The following is a 24,765-nucleotide window of genomic DNA, read 5'->3' on the forward strand; positions in this document are numbered from 1 at the left end:
TCGCTGACCCGGATAAGTCTTTCTCAAAAAGAAAAACAGAAATAATGACAAAACAGTTTCAAAACCAGTGCTTTCGCACAGGAATGTCTAATTCCAACGGCTTACTGAAGCTTAGCCAGGCGCTTGGTCATGAAGTCGAAGAAGGCGAACTGGCTGGGGTTGTTGCCGTACTCGTATACGAAGCGGCTGGCCAGGTGGCTGCCGAAGATGGCACGGAGGTAGTTCTCAGGGACCTGGGATTATTAGCGGAGGTTCAAATACAAGAAGAGAAGAAGGGGAGACATACACGTTCCAAGATGGTTTCCAGACCAATCTTCTCCAACAGACGACGCGGGAGGGCATCGCCAAGCACAGAGCGACGGAGCCCAACATTGTCCCAGAGCTCGGTCATTTGGAGTTCCTCGTCAAGCTTGGTAATTGCCAAGCTGAGACGATCACTAAGGACACTGCGCAGCACACCAGTCTGCGCATGTTCGCGCCAGATAGCCTCGAACTCGAGGGCGGCGTTCGACTGAATAATCTCCTGCACTTCGCGGACATAGGCCTTGTAGAAGTCAGGGACGGCGCCATCCTCGTCGATGCACATGTTATCGACGAACTCCTCGTCATTGAAAGACAGCGAGGCTAGGACTTCCAGGGAGGAAGATGTCACACCACCCTTGTTGGCGGAGGCATCCTTGTACAGGATGCAGCCGGCCTTCTCGAGGCGCAGCTTGGCGTCCTGGGTGATGAACAGGTTGGCACCTTCGACGATGTAAGGAATGATGCACTTGTTGTCCTTGATGAGCTTGCCGACGGATGCCAGGTCGATAGATTCGGGGCGGCCACCGCAGGGCACGAACAAATCGAACTTCTCCTGCGTGCGCAAGTGGTATGTGTTACGGAAGATCATGCCGTTCTGGACAACCTCGCCGCTGGGGAGCTTGATGTTCTTCTCGTCGACCAGGACGCGGTAGCCCTCGGGAGACAACTTGGTCATGTCAAAGTGTGAGATCATCGCGCGCGCTTTGGCCAAGCGGATGAGCTCTTCGTGGTTCAGACCGTTCGGGTCGTAGATCACACCGGATCCATCAACAATGGCTCCGTACTTCTCGTTGGACAGGAGGATCTCGTTGGATCCAAGATCGCCGTCCGGACCACCGGTCTGCAGCTTGAGCTGTGTTGCGGGGTCGATGTTCAACTTGCGCTGAATTCCAACGACGTACTGGCGGACCGAGAGAGTGGTCATGCCGTAAACGTCGTGGGGAATACCGCCCAGCTTGGGGCTCTTGCCAGTGAAGAACGACTTCCACCAGGGAGCGCCACGGCCGCGAGCGTGTTCGGTGGCCCAGTCGACGAGCTCAGCGGTGTTCTCGTCGGGACCCATGAAGAGGATCTCGTCCTTGCCGTGCAGATCAACGATCGGATCCTTGATACCGGGGCTGACGGGGGGCAGGAGCAGATCGAGAATACTGTCAATATACTTCTCGAAGGCGACCCGCGCCTTGTCCTGGTGATCAGCATCCAAGAGGATGACACCCTTGGCACCGCCTTCGGGAATATCCTTGTTCTTGCGCTGTTGGGTGTTGGCCAAGTTATAATTCTCATCGAACAACGAGCGAGCGTTGATGTTATATGCTTCTCCGTTTCGACTCTTGACGATACGGATACCGCCACGAGCGATGTCACGGAACCGCAGGTGGAAGCCGCGGAACTCGGAGCTGATGACCAGGAACATGCCGTAGAGGGGCTGGGGGTATTCATGCTCTGGCAAGAAGTCCGGCTTCAAGCGGAAGCTGAGAGCCACCTTGGTCGGGGTGAAGAAGTTGGTCTTGAGGATGGAGGAGTTGAACACGCGGAAGGAGGTCATAACCATCTCGTCGTGCTCGTTGTGGGCGGTGCCACGGATGAGCTGCTTCAGCTTGGCGCCATCGAGGACCTCGTCGACCTGCAGACGCAGGTAACTGAGGGTGGGGAGGAAGTCATCACCAGACTCCTGGGTCTGAACGTAGTGGGTGTTGGCGAAGTCGAGGTAGAGCTTGTGGATCAGCTCGGGGTATTTGTTGATAATTTCGAAGATGTAGTCAGCGGTGAATGTCTCCGTACGCAGACGCTTCTTGATCTTGGAGAGCAACTCTGCGTGAACACTGTTGTTGCCATCCAAAAGAGCAGCCAACGAAATGTATTCTGAACCGAGACGGTTAAGGAACTGCTGTACGAACACCCACGCGCAGTGAGCGTAGATTGTCTCCTGCAAGCTCAGACGACCAGTGGCAAAGTGGCTCTGGAAGCGGTTCTGAGGGATACAGTATAAGAGAGAGACCTCCTTCATGATCTGGTGGATGGCAGCCTCAATGGGAGGGAATTTGGCGGAGATTTCGGACTTGTCCGAGGGACGCAGGTAGAGCGAAATCACAGTGATTCCGTTGGAGAAGTTCTCCAGGTACTTGCGCGAGCTGGTCAAGCGGTAGTAGTGGTACAGGTCCGACAGGGCACTGAACAAGCCCAGAGCGGATCCCTGGCGGTAAGCAATCACCAGACGCTTTTCCCGGCTTCCCTCAATCTCGAACATCTCAATCACCGGACCGGAGCGACCAACGGCCGTGGCGATGATTTCCTGGTAGATCGCCTTGGTGTTGGGAGTGGCCTTTTGCAAGAAGCGCTTCTCGCCAATGATATCGATGTTTGTCTCATTCGGTGAGGGGTTGGGGTTGGCGAACTGGCACTTGTAAACAAAGTAGCAGCGGAGCTGCTGGCCATTGTCGCCCGGCAGAGTGCTCGGCGAGCGGAAGGTCTCCACGCGGTAGCTGTTGGCACCCTTGGAATGGTTGACGTACTTCTCGTCGATGCGCTGCTCATAGCGTGGACCATCGACCGAAATCGCACCGGGCCTGCTGGTATCGATGTAGACCGCATGGTCCTCGGCCTCTTTATCCAGACGAATCTCCAGCTGCTTATCATCGCGGGCATAGGCGGCGACTTTGGCGGCGTAGAGGGATAGGATCTGGGTCACGATGGCATCCACAGACTCGGTCTGGAAGTAGGTATCGTCGATGCCAAGCTTGTTATAGAACCAGGTGGTTTCGGAGATGACAAAGTCGCTCGGGAAGAAGCCCTTCTCCTCCAATATGTCCATCACTGCTGGGAATTAGCTAATTGCATTATCTCCATATCCGTCCACTGCACTGACCTTGTTCCATCTGTTTCTGCTTGCCCTCAAAGGTAGCCGCAATGTAGCCCGGGTCCTCCTCGGAGAGCACACGGTGCGGGGTACCGGGGATCCCCAAGTGTGTGGGCTGCGGGGACGGTTGTCGCAAAGCGTTTCCAACGGCATGATCTAAGTGCTTGTTGTGGGGGGAAAGCGCTGGAAACCGATGGGGGTGCCGGCGCCGGAGCTTCCATCCTGGCTTCCAAAGAGCTTAGGGTGGGGGCGATTAGGCAAGCTCGCGCCAGTGCCATTGGGAGTCTCCGACAGTGGGGTAGTTACTGGAGACGACATGATGTAGTATGTGAGGCAGATCTCTTAACACGTAAGAGCGAGAAGATGACAGAAGCTATAAGGCAATCAGCATGAGCTCAGATGAATCATCTGGCACGTGTGAGATGAGATAAGGCGACACAAAGAATGTGCTTATCTCGGTAGGTCGAAGATAACAAGCAAGGAGGACAAGAAACGCTGTAAGACTTACTGGCAAATACAATGATCACCAATCGTCGCCATGGACTGAAGGTGAGAAATGAGAATGGATGGGAATCAGAAGGATCAGAAAATCCGGGGAACCCTAGTCTTTTATACACAAAACCTGATTCTCAGCTTTTACTAGTGCTGCTCTATTCGTCCCTAGCTAATCCCTAGTTAGCCCTATTATCTCTTGTCTCTATTAATACATACTCTGTTATTTCCATTAGTTATTCTATTATTATTACGTCCCGCTCCCACCAGTTATAACCGATAATAGGCGGGGAGGTTCAACCGTATAGAGGTCTCGAAGCTCATTAAGATCCGCCGGTCCACTTTGTTCCACCCCAAAACGATCATTCTCTCTCCACTTTGACTAACAGCCGGCGATACATTCTCCGCTGATTGGAGCTCATCGCCCCTCCTTCCGAACTCAAGCCGATAGCAAAATCCCGCTGCGTCATGCGGGCCGATATGAGACGAAAAGAATTGCCTCAAAAAGTCTGGAACGTGGCTGAGGACAGGAACAGGGGTAAAAAGAGGTGAGCGGGTGACCTGGAAGAGACTTGCTGGAAGCTGAAAAGAGCATAGTAGCAGGTCCACGGGGGGGTCACCTGAGATGTCTTAATAGGGTGCATGGATGATGTATACAGGGAATGATGCGATCGCTGCCGAACACTCGTGGAATGCAATGTGTCATGAACCCACTCTAGGATAAGAAACTTCCGAGTTTTTTTTTGGTTGCTAAATGCCTCATTCTCCGTGTTCCAGCCCGAACGGCGCTGCTCCAGATCGCATCGTGATCGACTGCCCTACTCTCTTTCAGCTCCACTGGTGGCTGTTTCGGTCCGGGGGATTTTCGCCATTGAAGAGGAGTTTGCCGTGTTTGACCAGTTGAGGCAAGGCCAATTGCAATTTGAGGCAATCTTTGCGAATGTCGCCGGGCCGGTGACAACCTTGGAAGAAAGCCGGTGATAAACCATCAATATCTCCCATGTTACATGTGTATGTCATATCTCCAACCGGAGGGGGCTCTCCAGGGCTGGTACCTGGATGACTTGCGGGGTAAACATCAACATCGTCTACAGTACACGCTCGTAGCTTCACCCTGTCATTCGTTAGAAAAGACGCATTGGCACGTCTTTACCCCAACAACTACATCAATTGCATTTCTTTTACGCATCTCCAGAATTTCCTGGCGGGGCGTTTACGTGATCGCGGACTCTCGGCGGGCTTGCGATTGGAAGAGCCCGCCGTCCACCGAGAGATGAAGTAATTGCTGTCCTCTAGGGGAAATGATATTCCGCCCCGTGACGTAAAATAGCCTCAGGCATTGATCTAGATTTCTCAAGTCTGGGGAGATCCCGCTCGGATGGTCTTCCGATCCCCAAGGTCTCTTCATTTACTCCGTACAACATACTTATTCACTGGTTCTTCTAGTTCGTCTGACACATACAGCTGGTTCCCCGTTTTTATCACGGCCTGCGGATGCCTGATTGGTGTCACCATCCGACACGAGCTCAGCTACCACTTCACAGCTCTCTGTATATATTTCCCAGGTGTTGGCAGTTAGGGAGAACCTTGCGAGTCAAGTCCCAAGACAGGACACGGGCACGGGACCAGCAAGTCAGAAGATCATCTCGAAGATAGTCAGGTCGCGTCTTTGAAAGCATATTCTCTGCAAGGCTGGAAGTGGCATAGAGTTCGGAGTTGCAGATAAAGGGCTCTCGTTCCTAGAAGATCGATCTTGGGGACAAGTCCAAGGGGTTATAATTAGAGATCTTCGCAGACGTGCAAGGGCCAGGATAGAACGCGATTCCAAACTCAACAATTCGTCAGTGCCCTGTGAATCGGGCACCTTTCAGAGGGTCTCGATCTTTTCCGATCGGAGCATCCCCTGCGTATCGAGCAAATCAGCCCTGCCTTCGCCTTATCCTGTTTGGCTGGAGGGGTCCACGAGTACGCCAGGGTACTATTATATGTAGGTGAGTCCAAGAGTCAAAGAGTGTCCTATCCTACGTCTGGCGCCTACAAGGATATCCCGTCTGTCGGTAACTGCGGTATTGGGTAGACCAACATTGGTTTTATGCTCAAGTAGTCCGAATAACTAGCGAGCAGCCCACGATCACGTCAGCTCATAATCATGCATAGGATGTGTTGTACATATTGCCCCTGACGAATCCATCCCACAGTTGGCACCACAAATGTCGAAAATGGTGTATCTCACAACACACTGGGCAGCCAACTCGTCATTTCCCCTCTTTGTCCGATCGCTACAATCTACCATTGAAATCAAAAGTATCTCTCAACGAGCGGTGAACAGGCCAAGTCACCAGGCCGAGACCTTATCTTACGTCGCGAAAAGAATGTTATCTAAATCTTTGAGATACATAGTGCACCTCCATATGCAAGTATATCAGACATACGGAAGTAGTAGCCGATACGATATGACGTAGTAATATAGTGTTGCTATTATTATAGCAGATACCACGGGAGGCCCGCGATCAAAGGGGTTTCGAAATTCCCGAACACGCCCAGCCTCACCGTCGGAGACCCGGTACCCAGGAAATCAAGAAATCAGGAATGGACATTCTGATCCTACGACTGAGAGTAACACTCTTCCTTGCCCAGATAACGTCACATTGTGAGAATATGTGGCAGTGGAGTGCATATTAAATAGTCACTACTCCGTACTCCGTACTCGCCCCTTGAATCCGGGGAACAAGAATTGTGGAGTCCCCTATTCGCGTCGATCGGCGGGAGAACGGGTCAAAGGGATTTTGGTACTTTTGTAGCTCAACGTTTATGCCCCTGAATTTACCAAGGTGCATCGGAGTACTCCGTACTCCGTACTCATACGTCAATATCAACACATCTCAAACAACTTTGATCTGTGCCCCAGACGTTTCGGCCCCTGGCGAAGTATACTCCCAAACTATTACAGGTCTATCTGTGGCGCTGTACAATGTACTATTCCATACAAGTGTTGTTTGATCAGACGGATGTGGCTATAGGTGGGTATACCGGTACTTGAGCCCCTTTTATAATGCCCAGCTCAACGTCTCAATTTTTGAAGGATCATCCTGATTAACAATGCACCTTGGGAATTGATGAGCACGTCAAAATAGAACAAAAATCCTGATTGGAGTATTTCCAATAGACGGTGAAAATCAGTTATTGAACTCCATACATACTCGATCACACCTTTTCCCCGGATGTATACTCCATGGATATTGCAGGTCTATTAAATAATAGCTCCGATTCCTGTCGCCACCCTGAAGCCGATCTCCTACACCGCAACGGGGAAACCCCCTTCCATAACCCCGGCAATTTGGTCGCTGGGCCCCGGTATTTGTTCTCGAAAGGATCGTCGTCTCCGCTCTCGTGCCGAGGTCTGAAAGCGAGTTTTCTCCGGGCAACGCTAGAAGGCGTACGGAGTGCTAGAATCATAGAAAACGACGCTTAAGTAGCACTAGTTCTTTAGTTCCGTAAAGAGCCTTGCCGGTTCAACCGGTTCAATCGGCTTTCGCTACGGAGTAGTTCCCACCAGACAATGGACAATGTCAATAACGCAATACATAGTACATACAGAGGACATACATATGAAATAACCAGGTATCAAATGGTTGATTCATCGATTCTCATCCCCTAGTTTCTTCCCCACACTAACGCGTCAGGCCTATCTCCTTTGTTTTTTCTTGTTTCCGGGTTGGGCTCCCGTTATTCCGATGAATGTCCCCCTACCTCGATAACTGGGTTATTGGGCTGTTTAGAATGAGGCGAATCGACATGGCAGATCTCTAGGGAGTAAGCATCAGGCCTGGCCAGGTATGCGTGTATGTACTGGGTACTTTCGTGCTTCCCCAGGGAATGTACTCCTCCACACTTTACGGGGATGTCTGTTTTGGGTGTCTCATTTCTTTTTTTATATTATTTTTTAGTGAGAAGGGGAAAAATATAAACGACTCCTTGACCCTGAAATCAGCTTGCTCCTTTTTCTCTGTTCATCCGCCTATACGATTATTATACCCAGCACTGTCAACAGCTTTGCTATCACCTTCGCTCTCATTGTCTTCGAGTATTCTACGGAGCATACTATACCTGCAATACTCAAGTTCAGCCTCTTCACAACTACACGAAACCTATAATCTCAACCACCACCACCACTTTTACTATTACTATTACTATTACATCTCGCCAAATAGCCGAACCCGATTCCTTTTCTCCTTGTAAGTTTAACTCCCGTCACTTCTTGCCACATCACACCCGATCCCCCGGGACCGGGGCCGAACTCGGGCAACATCGGAGCCGCAAAGTCCATCTATAGCCTACAAAGCACAAGCACTCTGCAACAGAAGCTGACATTTACTCTCGAACCTCAGCCCATATACATTGCTTATCTGGTTACCCCATACTTTCCCAAGTGTAAACCGAAACGATCAACTTCATCTCCAACCTACATACCTAAAACACTCGAAACTCGAGTCTTAAATCATCTCTCTACACCAAAACAATCCAATCCAAACACAATCCAAACAATGGCCTCCGTCGCAACCAAATCCGCCACCCCGGTCATGCCACCTTCCTTCTCAATGTCTCAAGACATCTCCCGCGCGATCATGACAGCCTCAACCCAAAAGGCAGAGAAGACCCGCTCGATCCTCATCGACGGCATGCCCCCCGCGCCTCCCCCATCGCCCGTCGCCTTCTCCAAGGGCACGGCTTCCTACAATGATATCCCCAGTCTGAACCTGGAGTGATTCCACATTTTCCTCCTTTCTCGGTTTCGGCTTTCGATCATACCATCCTTCATCTTTCATCTTTCTTCGGTACATTCTTCTTCCTTCTCGACCTTCTCAGGGGAAATCATTGTACCATTATCTAATATTCCCGATAATGGTCTTGCGTGCATGGCACTGTTGGGCGGATTCGCCCCGTCCTGTCCGTTGTTCTCTTTCTTTCCTTTTTCCTTTTTACTACTTCGTTCTTCCACTTGATATCCGCGATGCTTGTTAGCCTTATGTCTTTCTCTTTGGGTCTTCTTTGTCTTTATCTTTCCTTTTACTTGTCGCCTCTTGGATTTAGCGTGTTTATTGGCGGGCATTTATTATCTGGTTCTGGTTTTGCGCATTGGAGCGCTTTTAAAAGTCTGGGGAATTGGTGTTATAATTGTTTTCTTTTCTCCCTGGGCTTTCCGAATCAGAAATCAATTGGGTATTTTCTTATTTCATTATGTCCCTGTATACCCTCAATATGGATATGTACTCGACATCTTTTCTTACTATGATTATATATTGCCCAGTGTGTACATTTGTTGTAAACACTACCTTAATTACAACATAACTTCTTCATTACAACTAAGCTTTTTCTAACTAACTAGTCAACTCTTCTAAAATCTAACCTAGGCTGTCCGGTCATCGCACTTACCTCGGAAAGTCGGAGAAAGTGTCTAGAACAGTAGTTCCGTGCGTCGGCGATGGGGAGTAGCCACTATGTTGTACATGATACAAGATACACAGCTAGGAACCTGTCGTCCGATGCGAGTAACGGCCCATCTACTTGCTGCATGTGAAGATCATGCCGATCACGACGTCACCAGTCTAGCATTGTGGACGTCAACGGAGTCGCACAACCTGCTCTGTGCCCTATGCACATGTTCTAGATGTCGAACGGGGCAGATACAGGATACAATTGGTTCGCGCAAATCTATGTTTCTATCATTGTTTATCGTCTACAGGTTGGTTTGCGTGATCAGTAATTTTTAAATGGAACAAGGGATGTCATTCCTACATTAAGTTTGTGAATGACGTTACTTCTCTACGGAGTAGATCCACCTATTTTAGCGTAGCTGAGATGGCTCCACCGATGGGCTGTTTGCCGGTCGAGTTGGGTGGGGCTTGTCACCGGTGATGGCTTTGCTAGGATGTCCCGGGTTGACCGTTGTGATGCCATTCCTCCGATATCACAGAGAAGAGAGGGTCAGCTGTGTCTCCATCACGGGAGTAGGGTTTTTGCTTCCCGCGAGGATATCAATATCTCCTCGCTGGCGCTATTCCGCGGTTTCCGGCGGGACAATTCGGCTATGTACTACAACGTAGGTCCACTGAGATACCGACATCAGGTAGCTGTTCAGGCTCCGGATGATTCACAGACACAGCTTGACCAGATGTCAGCACATTGTCGATTGCAATTCATGAAGTAAGCTCATCGCTGTCAGACGTCAAGTCCGAGTCGGACTCAGACTCTGCCTCGGCCTCGTCAGGATTTAGCTCTTGAATCAGCAGCTCGAGAGTCGCCTTGGCCTCCAAGTCTCCTCTCAAAGCCCGTTCGTTGAGCCGCTCGATTTCGGCAAGTTGCGCCTCGGTCCGGGCCCACCCTTGCTGTCTATCCGTCATATTCACATTCCGACGTGTACTCATGACCGTGCGAACGGTATCGGTTTCTCCCTTGGCAGTTTTGATCTGCTGCAACCTGTGGAGAAACTGCGCCTGATGAGATGGCGCCGCGGGACGACGGGGGACGCCGAGGGGTTCAGCGCCCTGAGAAGACGCGGACTCCGCGGTAGGTACTGTGCTTGAGGTTCCCTCAGTAGAGCCTTGAACTGGTCCTGGCCCAGCACTAGGGGCGAGCTGTGCCTTGCGGCCGAGGATCTTCACGCTGTTGGCGGCTACAAGCTCGTAGTTGGCTCCACGGTGTAGCGGTTGAGGGAAGTGGTTGTCTGTCTCTGTGCCCGGACGGACAAAAACTAGCTCAGTGCCAATATGGTCAGCCCAGGAGCAACTGAACATTTGATTGTAGTATGAAATGATCGGGTTGCTCGTGTGGAGGTCGAGAATTTGGATCCGCTCGTTCGGGAGACTGCCTGTCTCGGCGCTCTCGATCGGATGATAAGCTTCGCTCGGAAAGGCTTGGCTCATGTCCTCTGCAGGGTTTTGGCTATCCTCCAGGGACCCTGTATCCTTTGCGCGACGGCGTGGAGGGCGCACTGGACCATGGTGGGCGGTCAGGTCTAGGTTGAGATAAAAGCTCTATCAAATGATTAGTACCATTGAGAGCAGACCGGGCTCATTATTCTCACTTCCGTCTCCGTGCCATATTCATACTCGTATTCTCCATCGGATTCGGAGTCCACCATTGTATATCGACAAATCAATGACGAATTGGAAGGTCTGGATGCGCCCGGTGGTCTGTCAAGTGGAGATAAGATAAAATCTGAGTCAGCTTTTTCTGCAAGCGGTGAACCCTCAAAGGTTTTCCCCCTCCGCCCGATTGGGACGAAATCAACAGAATATTATGGGACCTGGTGGCGAAAACGGCCTGAACATGCGCATGTTTTTATGTTTTCATGTTTCAGATGGAGGGGATTTCGTAGACAATTGAGTCATTTTATCCTCGAGTACAATGCATTATGAAGGGTCACATTAGGGCTGTGTATCCAAGATCATTATACAGTCTTATCTGGGAGTTGTGCCCAGACCTTTGGCTTCAGCCTTATGAAAAAGCCCACATCTCACCGCAACGCCTTTTATCAACTTAAACAACTTCCACGTTTTCCATTCTGCACGCTTGGGAGCAATGGGATCATCTCTTCGTAAGTTCCCGTCCCTTCCGCTCCGGCTTTCGACGGATAAGCTCATGTACTCGGTATATGGCATCCGGCTTGGCTATGATTTCGATCCATTTCCGCAGGTTCCCGGTCTGACTAGCTCGCGATATTGGATCATCCTATGCCATTTTTCTTCCTTTACCTTCTTGTATTCTTATTCGGGAAATTCTCGGGCTCGCTAACAAAGGGACCGTGTGTTTTTATATAGGTATCCCCACGGCCCTGTTGTGCGCCCTCCTTGTCTCAACTTTTGTTATCTCTCGTCCCACTATAGTCCCTGGGGAATGCCCACCTGCTGCAGCCCTACCACTTGAATCCCACCGCATTGAACCGCTAGCCTCGACTGGAATTCCCGAACTCGCAGTCTATGAACATACCCCACATAGTTCTTCTACTTTGACAGTCTATGTCGACTCGCTCCAGCAGATGACCCGGAAGGCCAAGGCAACCATCGGCGTGCTCTCGACTCTGATAGCGTATGTGTCTATCAACAGCTTAATCCACATCCTCCGGCCGGGTGCTTTTGTCTGGTCTACCGAGGACCAGGAGGAGCGGAGCTGGATTGCGAGCTCGCGCTCGTGGTTCGACCGCAAATCCTGCCGGTGGCTGGGCGTCTGCGGCGCCTCCCATATACAAACCGTCCTCGGCGCATTCGGACATCGCGATCCGGCACAGTGGGTGAAAGCGCAAGATGCCGAGCCAGAGGCACCATGGCGGTCTTTCTGGCTTAGCGGCGCTAGTGAGTCCGAGTGGGATGCCGAGGAGCGGGCTCGGCGGCAGATCCCGGACTACGTTTTCCACTATGCCCCACTCGTTCACCTTTATTCCGGTGAGCAATTCTGGCCGGGGGATATCGCAGAGCACTTGTACCACACCACTCCGACCCTCAATTACACCCCGATTCAAGCCCAATGGGACCATCCGACGCTGGCCGATCTGGATGAGTTGAACCAGTGGGGCCCACGGCACGTTTTTTTGACGAGCAATGATGATGCGCAGACGCGTCCACACTGGCTGGAAGGCGATAAGAATATCCCGCAAGCAGATGGGGACGATAAAGAAGAATCCTGGGCTGATTGGGATGGTCGAGTCGACGGTGATATCCCCGGCGACACGGAGGAGGATCGTGCCAAGTGGTATGATTATTACCAATTGCAACAAGAAGCTGCCGAATCGGACACCGACGAACATTCTGAAGCTCAGGAAATACTCAGAGAGGAGATCCGAAAACGTTACGGTGGAGAGGAGATCCACCAGGATGCTGCCGGTGGTCGAAGCGATGCCCCTGCAATCCTGGTGGTGATGGACAAAGGCAACGGAATTGTCGATGCGTTCTGGTTCTACTTTTATAGCTTCAACCTCGGTAACACTGTCGCCAATGTGCGATTTGGCAATCACGTCGGCGACTGGGAGCATTGTCTGGTGCGATTCCACAATGGCAACCCGAAAGCGCTCTTCTTCAGTGCCCACCAGGGCGGAGAGGCTTATAGCTATGAAGCCGTTGAGAAGATCGGACAACGGGTGAGTTCCCAATGACACAAGCGGCAAGGATTATCTTACTAATTTACCTTGCCAGCCCGTCATCTACTCTGCAGAGGGCAGCCATGCCATGTATGCCACGGCCGGAGTGCACGATTACCTTCTTCCCTGGGGACTGCTGCACGATGTAACCGATCGCGGTCCACTATGGGATCCTCTCCTCAACTCGCAAGCCTACACATATGACTTTGACAACGAGCATTTGCGGGCGTCCACATTCACCCCTTCTGCGCCAACGGAATGGTTCCATTACAGGGGCCACTGGGGTGACAAATTCTACCCACTAAGCGATCCTCGTCAGTATCGATTTGCAGGCCAATACCACTTCGTGAACGGACCTATTGGCCCGAAGTTTAAACACCTCAACCGTCACAAGGTGTGTCAAGGACCCGATCGTTCCCCCTGTGTCGTCAAGAACTATGTCGAGCAAGGCAAGCGACCCAAGCGATGGGGCGCAAGCAGACCGGGAGAGTAGCCTTTCGTGGGATCCATTCAAGCTCTCATCAGTCACGGTTACGAATTATCTGCCCATGCCCCTCTCCTTCCCCGTCGGAATCTTCGAAAGATCCAATTTATACCCAGCCTAAATTTAGCAAAGCACCCCGGGGATGTCTTGCTAACTATTTACTTTTATTCCTCTTTTTTCCTTGAATGTTTCCCCCAGATACCCTTTTGTTACTGAAAATCCTTGACCAAGGCCAACAGTATAGATCCCTCCCTCATTCGCACGAATGAGACCATGACCCATTTAATTTGACACGGCTTGCATGTGCTATGGCGTGTATAATGGCTTAATTCCTACTCTACTCTTTGGATCCTGGGCGTTCTGCGTTTTTGTTTCTCGCTAGACAGCTATGACTTAAAAATGAATGGTCTACTACGAAAGTAATATTGCGTGTATATTTCGTTAAACCTTAGGTATTACCTTGGCTTCCTTTTAATCATGCACAGAAGGTCATGGACTTAGCCCTAACTTTATACCCGGAGACCACGTTGATTTACCAGCGACTATACAACAAAATGAAAAAGCATGTGCCACTATCGGGGTAGTAAATATATGACAAGAAAACATAAATATTTTATTCAGACGGGCCCTCTATCCCCGAATCTCCCAAAGCCGAATGCCACCTTGCTCATTACCAACAGCCAACTGCTCCGAGTTCGGTGAAATAGCCACCGAGGAAATGCGACCCAATGGCGTATTGGAAGTAGGCCAGTTCCGGTATACCGTGCAGGTAGGAAGGTGAACTATAAAATAAACAAGGTTAGCAAATAACTCACAAAACACACGAGCAGAGCCAGAAAACATACCAAGACGCAAAGCATCACGCTTCCACCGACTCGCCATAACCATCATCTGCCCATCAGGCGCAAAGATCAAATGGCTAATAGGTGTAGTGAGCTGATCAAGCACACGCACCGGGTCAGGGTTACGCGGGATACCAGCCTGGACGGGGGAATCCTTCTCAGCAGCCGAAGCGTTCGCATACGCAGCCGCCCATTCGCGACGATCATACACGTTGACAATACCGCTCGAAGAACCAATCGCCACCCACCGATCACCACCAAGCTGCGTCCGACCCGAGCGACCACCAAGGCTGAGAACCGTCGTGCCGACTGCACCGGCATCGACCCAGCGCGCCACGACACGGCCGACACGTCCGTCCCACTCAGAGACCTCACCATTCTTCGACACGACGGTCATGCCCTCGCCATCGGACCACCAGGCGAAGTCTGCGACGCCGCCGCGGCCGTCGACGCGCACCTGGGCGATCCACTGCGCGGTGTTGGCGTCTAGCACGTTGATCAGACCGCCGCCCTTGCGGGCTGTGCCGACTAGGCCGACGAAGCGGCCGCACGGGGAGAGCTTGAAGCGCTCCATGGACTTTTGCTCTTCCTTGCGGTCGGAGGAGCCGTTGACTTTGTCGACTTTGCCCGTGTCCAGGTCCCAGATGTGGAAGTAGCGCCGGCGGCCGGAGGCGAAGATTTTGTTGCCTGTGGGTGCGGCGAAGGCGGACGTGTGGATGGGTGTGTGCTTGATGTGGAGGGAGGTGAGGAGGGGGTTGGGCGCGGGTGCGGAGGGAGAAATGTGGTGCAGGAAGAGGGTGGAGGCTGGCCCGGAGGAGAGCAGGAGTGGGTAGTGCGGGTGGAAGGACAGGGAGTCGACGGAGGAGGGTTGGGATTTGCCGATGTCCTTTAGTCTCTGGATGTCGATGACTTCCTGGCGCAGCTTGCGCTTTCCGCCGCGCGCGTTGTCTTCTATGCGCGTCAGGTCGGAGGCATTTTGGAGGAGCTTGGCTAGAGGCTGCATAGAGAGGTTCTCGTTCTCGTCGTCCGAGTTGATTTCCTCCTCGCTGTCTGCGTCCGAGTCCGTCTTGCGGCGCTTGAGCTCCGGCGTCGCCCACTCTGGTGTAGGATGCAGGCGTGTGAACTGTCTTCGCAGTCGTCGGACGTATTCCTTGCCGTTGACTACATCTTCGGCTTCGGTGTTGCGCAGTTTGCGCAGCCTGGCTTGGCTTGCTAGCGACACGGCGAGGCGCTCGTCATCGCTGTCGTACCAGACCGCGGGTTCGTCCTCTTCTTCGTCGTCCTCGGCGTCCGACGGGGTTTCCGGTGATCCGATGAAATCTGTGGTAGGGGGTGCACCGGAGTCAAGGAAGAAAAGCTAGATGAAAGCAGAATTGTTAGATCAAAAGCCTGAGATCTGCAAACGCATTGGGGTGGAGTCGCATACGTCTGAGTCGGCCAGAGCAGCCAAATCCCGGCCCTCGCCTTCCTCCCCGTCTTCGCTAGCATCGCTCTCATCATCACTGTGCAGTGTGAGAGCCATACCGGCCTCGCGGTCCTGCTGGCTCTTCAATGCGCCCATGAACCCCTCATCGTCGCCAAAAAGCAGACGCTCTAGCTTCTTCTCTGCCTCATCTTTCTCGGGCACATCGTCCTCATCCGAGCTCGTTTCGTCGCCCATCTCGACATCTGAGTCCTCCGGGCGGATATTGGCCGTAGTGTTCTCGAACGGAGACCCGGTGGTCGTCCGCTTGGACTTTTCTTTTAGCCCTACGTTAGGCATGGTGGTTGGTGTGAGGATATCTGCCAATCAAGCACAACTTCTTGCAGACTCGGTCACCGAATTGATACTCGAATGCAATAATGCAATTGTAGGCTGCAAATCTTCCTCAGGCGGAGCTTGAATATTTTTCTTCTTTGATTTTTCCAGAATGGGCAGATCAAAGCGGTGTGGAAGGCGGCATATACTGTTGCCTTGATTTTGTGGCAACAAACCAGGATCCGAGGCCATCCACAGCTATAGACTCATTTGACATCCTTGAGTCCTCTAGTTAAATGAACTTGATGAGAGTAAAAAGGCTAACATAAAAGGGGGAAGATAGACAAGTAGATAGAATAAGAGATATTCCATGTAGTTCAATGTCGCTCTGGATAGGTTGATTCTGACTATAACGAGGGAATACGAGTAACAGTTCCATGTTATCCAAGTACACCTAGGCACAACCTAGATATATGCACATTAGATAGCAGGAAAATGAGAAAAATCATACTAATATGCAAGAACGAAGTAATCGTATACACGTTAAAGATAACCATGAACACCAAAACAAAGCGAATATGAAACTTCCAAAGCAAGAACGCAAAGCAACATTCAGTGCTGTGTTGAACTAGCTTTCAGATAACGTTCCTCGCCACTGCCACTCGAGCTCGGAGGTTCATATGGAGGAACAGGATTGTCATCCTCGGGAAGTAAACGTTCTCCCTGGAGAGCGTCTGCAGTAGCCTTCGGCTGCGAGGTCGTTCTCGGAGATTTCCCAGCTTCTTCATCATCCGAATCGGCTGAATCCGACTCATCCTGGCCAGCAAGAAGAGCCTCCCGGCGATGAGCATCATCATCTATGGTAAAATCTCCAACTGTGTCATCCACCACGTATTGTGACACTGGTTTCTTGATGAATATATCGATGATATAATACTGTATGGCGTTCATGATGACTGGGAAAAGCAGCATGACGAAGAAGATCTGGACAGCAGCGTGGCCTTCTGTCCACCTTAGAGCCCAGTCGCCGATAGTGACGATGAAAGGCAAGAGCTCGATGAGGAAGAACACGCATATCTTCATGCCGAGTAATCCCATGAAGTAAACGATGGCCTGTTTGAGCCACCAGGTTATGCGTGGAGGCTGGCCATAATTTCCTGACTCTATAGATTCTGGGGGGTTTGCAAGAGGTGTGTAGGATGCCAAACGATTGAGAACGTGGAGAAGGAGGATCAGAATGGGGATACCGAGTGTAGTCTGTCTATCAGTTAGCTAGCAGCTCCCCAAAAGAAGTCAAAACAAGATCAGAAGAAACGCACGTCGATTCCCAGGTTCAGTAAGTAAAATGAGCATGGGTTCGGCTTGTATGAGCTTCGAATCTCCAGTTGGCCCGCCGAAAACAACGACATGACCAGATTCAACATGTGAAGCATCACCGATCCGAAGACTTGCTTTGAGACGTCAAAGGCCCAGATCTTCACCGGGCGCTGCGGTCGTTCTCTCCATCTCTTATAGACTAGAGATAATAATGCGAGGCTGCCAAGAGCAATCTGAACAAACACAGAGAAGGGACCAAGTAGCTTGCATTCTCCTCCTTCGCCATTTGGATCCTGCCCTGGGCTTGAAGAATTCGTTGCATCATAGTATAGTGTGTGTGCACCCGAGGGGGTTGGAATGGCTAGGGAGCTAGCAGCAATAAGCGTGGTTGTAGCTATCGAAGCCAACGAGCCGGTCGTACCGTCCATCCTTTTTCAGTCTGGGAAAACCAGAAGAACAGTGAGAAATTTCAGATGGAACGCGACATATGCTGGAAACCAGATCGTAGGAAGCACTTAGTAACCTTGGAAGGTTTGTCAGAGGCGGAGATAGCCGGACGTCATATGCGTGACATCGAAATGAGTGGCAATAAATCGGGTCGGCGGATGAGTAGAAACAAGCCTGAACTTATAAAAACCAGTTCTTTGTGAGGAGTGTAGAAAAAAAGAGGTTCTGGAAAAGAACAAAAAGGATCAGGGTCAAGTGAGACTGCCCCTAGGCGGTGTCAGGATCCCCGCGGGATCGACAAGATAGCACTTCCCTTTCAGGGTCTGCATGGCAATACGGCTATTTTAAGGGTCTTTGGTCTTGGCATCTCTTTATTTCGCTATCTGCTTTGATCTTGATCTTCGTATGGTTTGTATATGTCTTAAGTCGATGCCAAGCTTCAAATTCCCCTGCAGGATAGTGGGTACTGAGCAGTGATGTGGCACCCTTAGGTAGACAGATCCCGTTTTAGCTTGACATTCTGAGATCCAACGAAGCTCGAAAACAGCTCTACACTCGTATAATTCATCACTTCCAGTAATATAGCATTCGCAAAAACCCTTTCACCTAGCATCTAGCCATAGCATAGACAATGGTGGAGCAAATTGGAGGGTCGAATTGACAAAGGGGGTAATAGTAGTAATGGTTGAATAGAATAAACATAAGAAGAAATCAGATCTCGCCGGCGTGCTGTTCGCACGATCATATCTGGGTCAATATATGACGACCAGAACCAGCCTCGCCCACCATCAAACCCTCTGAAAGAAGAAGAAAAAAAACCCCAGGGAATAAAAACGCCGGAAACCCCTCAACCAAGCCGCGATTGAATAGTAAAGGCATGGCAATACCACGCGCAGCTAAATGCTAGCAGAGGGAAGAGAAAGAGAATTCGTCACATCATTCTATCCCATGTTGTTGTTTCAGCCTCTCTAAGTTCTCTTGTCTTTCCGTAATATCCTCTTTCGTCCGCACCATCTTCTCTGGCTGGTGATAGAGGACTATAACATCCAAAGTTAGTCATCTTCCAATAATTCTCGACGCTCATTAGATCCATATGCAATACGTACCAACCAAATATCTGTTTTGGAAATTGAAGCCATTTAGTTTATCGCATGCCTGCTTTGCGTCATGGACGTCTTCATAGACAACAAATGCGGTTCCCTTGGAGTTATTGGCGATACCCTGACGAATTTGACTGCAGATGAAATGGTATTAGATCGGGTTCAAACGCACGCGACCATGGGTGACATTACCGAATGGGACCAAATTTGCCAAACAGGTCGAAAAGTTGCTCTGCCGTTACGTTGTAGCTTTTGAAAAAGATGTCAGCGATCTGATCGCGATTGTAAATGGGGAGCTGCACGGCTGATCTGCCGGAGAATCGAGCCGGAGCCAAGCAGCGGAATGATCAGGTACATACTTGAGGTTCTTGACGAAGAGAATCCTGTAAAAAAGAAAAAAAGAGGTTAGCGCGAGTCACTTCCAAATGTCAGGGATCTGCTCGACCCAACGATCAAGCTGTTGATGGCGAAATGGCACTTGTGCTGAGAATCCGGGAGGGGCATGGAAAAAGTAATTCTCACGTACCGATTGGCTTCGGGGGCGAGCTTTCGGCTCATTCTCAGAGACGAGAAAGTCCTAGAATATGTCGAATGAAAGTGTTGACAAGAAGATACGCAAGGTATCAGTTGCAGTGTTGGAATAGCGAAGAGACAGAAGATCCGAGCAAGTCGCAAGGACAACCACGAGGTTTGGCTTGGCGGTGCGCTTACTTATCCTGGTCTAGTGGCAGTTGGTTCTTGAACCGTATGTGACCGGGTCATGTGACCGCAATGAGTGCGGTGATCTACCCATACTTACCACGTGACGGTATCGTGATGGTATGAAACTGTATTATGAAGACGGACGCTCTCGGCGTCGCCAACTTCATTTGGACTACAGAGAAAGGAGCACCGGGGGGAATCAACCAAGTAGACACAATCGCATGTTGTAATGAGCGTTTCTTGATCTTGATATTTTATATGTGCAAGATCAATCTTTTCTAGTAAATGTGATAGCAGGAGACAACGTAATGTAGGAGACCGCAGCTGTACCGTATACATACCTCCAAGTACTGCTCGACTCCCGCTTCCTCCTTTGCCTCAACACCTCGCGCTCATCCGCTTCTCTCTCGCTCTCGGCGCTTCATCCATTCGCATACTTATAACTTACCATCCGGTTGGCAGGAAACGATTCCTGGCCACTGGACCTCATTCGACTCCCTTCCCTACCTGCCCGCAGGTTGCGGCGCGACTCTCGGCGCCTTTGTCCTCCCGCCGCTCGATTCGAACCCCCTCAACGCTCCGCGACCACCGTCGACCACCTGCTTCTCCCTCAATCATTCATCAAACATCAATCATATACTTGCGGTCCGTTGTGCGCATGTTTTCCTGCCAGGAATGACATTCCATTCGCCTGCGCCGGCCTCTCGCTAGCCCGTGTGGTCCAGTATCCCCGCTTTGCACCCACCTACCGCAGCGCATCTTTTCACCACTCCCTTCATCTTTAAATTTCTTTAATCTACACTCTCACCGGGTTGCGAAAATGATGAGCGCGGCATCATTCGCGAATCCCATCGGCGGCCGCCCGCCGCAATACCGTACTCCGTCCCCTCCTTTACGCGCTGTCGAGCCTATCACTCCATCCACAACGACCGATTTTCACTCCTCTTGGGGCAGCCGCGGCCCTGCTCGAGCTGCCAGTCTTGATCGCGATCAGCTTTCTTCTAATCACGATCGACATGTCGCCGCAGAAGGTGTTTCACACCAGCGATCAGGCCATGGCCGCTCAAGCTCGACTATCGACACACTTGCGACGATCGCCCTCGCGACGAGTCCTACCTTCACATCACTCCCTCCCAACCCGCCTTCCCCCACCCTTCAGTCGGCGATTCCCTTATTTCCACCCGACCCCGCAGAGTCTGAACGACCGGCGAAGCGGGCACGGTCGGTGAGGAATCCGTCGCCCTATCACCCGCAGCTAGGGATGCTGGCAGAAAACCCACATCCAGCTGGAGTGGAAAGCATGACAACCGATGCAGAGCTCTTACTCAATCTCGCGCGGCCTACTAATTTCCGCCCCGGCAACCACACTAAACGAGTCAGCATCGACGAGACCTACCACCACTACACAGGCGACGCAATTCGTCAATCTCGAGTTGGGTTTGCTGCTGTTGGACATGTGGACCAGAGCAATTCCAAGATGGATCACAATTCTGAGGATATTCCTCATGCCCGCATGCGCTCTCGGTCTGACGGGTCAGCCTTCATATCCCGTCCTGCGATCCGTGGAATTCGCCCAACCACTAGCTCTGGCAATTTTCCGCCAATTGTCTGGGAGGATGAACAGGAGGGCAAAGCCTGGCATTCACCAGTCGATACGCCTCACCCTACTCCTTATGGGATCCATCCTCCGGCCGATCTTCAAGAACCTCAATTCCCGCCAAAGACCCTATCCATTCCACCAAAAGTGGAAGAGGAAGAGGGTGATACCAGTCAAGCAAGATGTGGGGCATGTCATCTAGTACGCATCCCAGTTGAGACCGAGGAACAGGACGAAGACACGTGGATCAGTTGCGATGGATGCAAACACTGGTTCCACATCGTTTGCGCCGGCTTCAAGAATGATCGTGAGGTTCGCACAGTCGACAAGTTTATTTGTCGGCATTGTCGATCAGTTCATGGCCAAACAACTTTTGTGCGCAAGTCCTCGCGGGCCCGGACAGCCATTGACTACGCAGGCCTAAATCAAGGTCTAGTCAAAGCTGCTACTGACTCATTGGAACATCACTATCTCGAGCCTATTCGGCAAGGAAAGATCCGATTTCAACCTGAGAATTTCCCCCGAATGAAACCTGAGCTGGTCACAGCGGAATACTTCGAGCGAGGTAACGGGTGGACGGAGCCTATTGTGATACCTGCATGCTGGAACTCTTCCGAACCTATTTCCTCGGAGAATCCAGAGTTCGAGTCTTTGGTACAAGAGGCTTGTTCTCAAGAGATGTTTGATGATCTTCTCGAGAACCACCCAGAACAAGCGAGTCATATTGAAGAAACAGTCGATTGTGGTCAAGACCTCTTAGGTATGGTCATTCCGAAGGGTCTCACTGTCCGTGCTGTGTCAGAGCTTTACGGACCCGAAGAAAGGGTTGAAGTGATCGATGTCAAGTCTCAGCAAGGAGAGGACAAGAGGTGGAACATGCAGAAATGGGCCGATTATTACGAAAGTAATGAGTCGGACAAGCCTGTCAGGAATGTTATCAGTCTGGAGGTATCGCAGAGCAAACTTGGCAGACTCATCCGGCGACCGAAGGTTGTGCGTGACTTGGATCTGCAAGATGCCGTGTGGCCAGAGGAGCTGAAGGCAATTGGCGAATATCCCAAAGTTCAGTTCTACTGCCTGATGTCTGTTGCCGATTGCTATACCGACTTTCACATCGACTTTGGAGGATCTTCAGTGTACTACCATATCCTGAAGGGCAAGAAGACCTTCTTTTTTATTCCTCCCAAAGACAAACACCTCAAGAAGTACGAGGAGTGGTGCAACTCTCCTGCCCAGGACTCGATTTTCCTTGGAAACCAGACCAAAGAGTGCTACCGTGTGGATCTCTCCGAGGGAGACACCATGCTGATCCCGTCCGGTTGGATTCACGCAGTCTGGACCCCGGAAAACAGTTTGGTTATTGGCGGTAACTTCTTGACCAAACTGAACTACGGGATGCAAATCAAGATACTCAACATCGAGAAAGAGACCAAAGTCCCCAAGAAGTTCCGTTACCCTTTCTTCCAAAAGATCCAGTGGTATACGGCTCAAAAGTACCTGGAGGATGACCCCGTCCCACAAAATGTGATGGAAGCATTCATGCAGGATGAGAACTATCGGTTCCACCGTCAATATCCAATTTATTACGAGTTTGGCGAACGCGCCAACCGGGAACCTCCAGGTTCTCCCCATCACAATGCACGTTTTTACTCACAGGCGGAGTTGGAGGGCCTACTTGAGTTAACTAAGTATTTGCTACGGACTGCACTCATTGCGGGTGGCTATACTGTCGATGGAGTCCTCTCCATAGACATTCGAAACGCGGTCAAACGCTCTATCCCCAAAGGTACGGGAGATCCCGTGGATATGATCAGAAAATTCGGAATTTGGGTCGCCTGGAAACGTGGTAACGAAAAGGCACCCCTCTGGACTCGACCCGGCGTCATCGAAAGCAATCCCAAGGTTTCTATTGCAGACAAGAAGCCCGCAGGACGACCCAGCCGCCGATCCGAACGCAATGTCGATAACCAACGCACATATGCCGAAAGACAAGCTGTCCAGTGGCCTTCAGAAGAGGCCCCTGCAACCCCCAATCCCCCAGCCAGCAGCCTTGCTTATGCGCAGTCTGATGGAAGTGCAACGCCGGCGCCATTCAGTGTTGTCTTGGAAACGAGCATCAAAGATATTGCTACACCCAAGTCCCGAACCGTACAACGAGCCTCAGGTCTTGGTCCCAAGCGAGTTGCATGTGACGCCTGTCGCAAGCGACGCATTCGATGTCGACACAAAGATGAACCCGGTGATCTGGTGCTCAACGGGCAAGTCGCAACAAATACATTCACAGCCGGCTCTGGAGTGAGCACGCCGTCGTCATTGGCTCAGGATGCTGTATCTGCTTTGAATTCTTTGGCAGCGATTGCGTCGCAAACGGAGTTCCAGAACAATGGGCATCTTGTTGACCTGGAACGATTCGAGAGCTCAGCAAGATTCCAATCCGCGGTCATGGGCAACTCCACGATAGCCGCCAATCGTCTCATTGATGTGAGCCCTGACGGAATCAACGGAGGAAAAAAGGGACGCAGCAAAGCGTGCGATGATTGTCGGAAGAGCAAGGTTTGTCGTACCCATTGATACTTCTTTTGCTCCTTTTTCTGTTACTAACCTGATTCTAGCGCCGTTGCATTCACGATGAGTACGGTCGGATAGATCCGATCAAGGCCCAAGAGCGCTCTAAACCTCGTGCGAATGCTTCCGCCAAACGAGCACGCCCTGCTGAAGAGGGTGACATGCCCGCCTCAGCCAAAAAGGCGAAGCAGGAGAGTACATCGCCCATGACACAGCCTGCAGCATTCTTTGATCATGATGGCGACGAAATGATGGCGCAAGGCGACCTGATGGATGCCTATGATCACGAGCCTTTCAGTCAAATTGATAAGCATCTGCCTAAGGCGGCTGAGGCACCTCAAAATCAAGCTTTATACGCATCACCACCTGCTTTCCAGGCCGAGCCTGTAGAAGCAAAGGACTTAAATTCTATGTCTGTGTCTTCATCAAAGCCAAACACCTCTTTGGTGTCACCACCCACGTCGCTGGTCGACGAGATGGATGGGGTCCAAGAGGGGGATGCCGTGCAGTCTGTGGAAGGGGAAGTGTCAACTGCTCTCCACACACCCAACTCTAGCTCTCGACACTCATCTCGGCAACCTCGACACGTCGATCGGTTCGCGCCCGATGCAACTACAGCCCGGGCTCCAAAGCAAGCAGCACGAGCCACATCTTCCACCATCGGGGCTCGCAAGACCACTCCTGTTCCAGCGTCGACAAGAAAGCCTTCATCACGTCCCTCTTCTTCACACGCGAAGAAGAGCTCTCCGATGTATGAAAAGCACTTCCATCGTCAAGGCCCTACGTCACTCTCTCCGCGTCAGCACAGGCATACTCAGCATATCACTGGAGATGAGGATGCAGACGAGGAAAGTCTTCGTTTGATACGAGAGCTCCAGGAACAAGAATTTGGTCTGCGGAAACGATCAACAAGGGTTTAATTTCGCAGAGGGCAGATGACAGATGTAGAATGGGTTCTGCTTTATTTCTTTGTTATTCGGGATATCAATTTACCAAGGGTTTGGGATGGGAAATCCGGTGTTTTTTTCTTTCTAAACCACGTTTTCATTTTATTTCTGGCGTTTTCTGGGTCTAGGAGAACTGGGGAGTTTTGTTTTTGGGCTTTTGATATCAAATGTCGTTTGCATCGGGTTCTTTTTCTTTGCCAATCTGCCTTGCCTTGCTTTTTCTAGGTCTGATTTCAACTTT

The 24,765-nt window shown here is 51.1% G+C and overlaps 8 protein-coding genes across 8 annotated transcripts; 3 read left to right on the forward strand and 5 right to left on the reverse strand.

The window, feature by feature from the left end:
• Nucleotides 1–101: 101 nt before the first annotated feature.
• N7518_009187 (glutamate dehydrogenase (NAD(+))) lies at nucleotides 102–3,478 on the reverse strand (the record flags this gene model as incomplete). Its single annotated transcript, XM_057190114.1, has 4 exons — nucleotides 102–233; nucleotides 287–3,117; nucleotides 3,170–3,275; nucleotides 3,467–3,478. The coding sequence occupies 4 exons, from the start codon at nucleotides 3,476–3,478 to the stop codon at nucleotides 102–104; spliced, it is 3,081 nt and encodes a 1,026-aa protein (XP_057037770.1).
• Nucleotides 3,479–8,196: 4,718 nt separating this feature from the next.
• Nucleotides 8,197–8,418, forward strand: N7518_009188 (uncharacterized protein; the record flags this gene model as incomplete). Its single annotated transcript, XM_057190115.1, has 1 exon — nucleotides 8,197–8,418. The coding sequence occupies one exon, from the start codon at nucleotides 8,197–8,199 to the stop codon at nucleotides 8,416–8,418; it is 222 nt and encodes a 73-aa protein (XP_057037771.1).
• A 1,431-nt stretch (nucleotides 8,419–9,849) lies between these two features.
• Nucleotides 9,850–10,793, reverse strand: N7518_009189 (TFIIIC subunit 6 family protein; the record flags this gene model as incomplete). Its single annotated transcript, XM_057190116.1, has 2 exons — nucleotides 9,850–10,686; nucleotides 10,737–10,793. 2 exons carry the CDS (start codon nucleotides 10,791–10,793, stop codon nucleotides 9,850–9,852), a joined length of 894 nt encoding a protein of 297 aa, XP_057037772.1.
• A 440-nt stretch (nucleotides 10,794–11,233) lies between these two features.
• N7518_009190 (uncharacterized protein) lies at nucleotides 11,234–13,278 on the forward strand (the record flags this gene model as incomplete). Its single annotated transcript, XM_057190117.1, has 3 exons — nucleotides 11,234–11,249; nucleotides 11,473–12,785; nucleotides 12,841–13,278. 3 exons carry the CDS (start codon nucleotides 11,234–11,236, stop codon nucleotides 13,276–13,278), a joined length of 1,767 nt encoding a protein of 588 aa, XP_057037773.1.
• Nucleotides 13,279–13,899: 621 nt separating this feature from the next.
• On the reverse strand, nucleotides 13,900–15,873 carry N7518_009191 (WD40 repeat domain-containing protein; the record flags this gene model as incomplete). Its single annotated transcript, XM_057190118.1, has 3 exons — nucleotides 13,900–14,051; nucleotides 14,115–15,468; nucleotides 15,538–15,873. 3 exons carry the CDS (start codon nucleotides 15,871–15,873, stop codon nucleotides 13,900–13,902), a joined length of 1,842 nt encoding a protein of 613 aa, XP_057037774.1.
• A 588-nt stretch (nucleotides 15,874–16,461) lies between these two features.
• On the reverse strand, nucleotides 16,462–17,594 carry N7518_009192 (STIMATE family protein; the record flags this gene model as incomplete). The annotated part of the gene is made up of 2 exons (XM_057190119.1): nucleotides 16,462–17,106; nucleotides 17,169–17,594. 2 exons carry the CDS (start codon nucleotides 17,592–17,594, stop codon nucleotides 16,462–16,464), a joined length of 1,071 nt encoding a protein of 356 aa, XP_057037775.1.
• Nucleotides 17,595–18,549: 955 nt separating this feature from the next.
• N7518_009193 (putative pre-mRNA branch site protein p14) lies at nucleotides 18,550–19,271 on the reverse strand (the record flags this gene model as incomplete). The annotated part of the gene is made up of 5 exons (XM_057190120.1): nucleotides 18,550–18,650; nucleotides 18,720–18,847; nucleotides 18,906–18,962; nucleotides 19,073–19,096; nucleotides 19,240–19,271. The coding sequence occupies 5 exons, from the start codon at nucleotides 19,269–19,271 to the stop codon at nucleotides 18,550–18,552; spliced, it is 342 nt and encodes a 113-aa protein (XP_057037776.1).
• A 964-nt stretch (nucleotides 19,272–20,235) lies between these two features.
• Nucleotides 20,236–24,497, forward strand: jhd1 ([Histone H3]-lysine-36 demethylase; the record flags this gene model as incomplete). Its single annotated transcript, XM_057190121.1, has 2 exons — nucleotides 20,236–23,565; nucleotides 23,625–24,497. The coding sequence occupies 2 exons, from the start codon at nucleotides 20,236–20,238 to the stop codon at nucleotides 24,495–24,497; spliced, it is 4,203 nt and encodes a 1,400-aa protein (XP_057037777.1).
• Between the last annotated feature and the right edge of the window lie 268 nt (nucleotides 24,498–24,765).

The sequence above is a fragment of the Penicillium psychrosexuale genome (assembly GCF_028828465.1).
Source record: "Penicillium psychrosexuale strain IBT 29551 chromosome Unknown utg000005l, whole genome shotgun sequence".
Classification (NCBI taxonomy): Eukaryota; Fungi; Ascomycota; class Eurotiomycetes; order Eurotiales; family Aspergillaceae; genus Penicillium; species Penicillium psychrosexuale.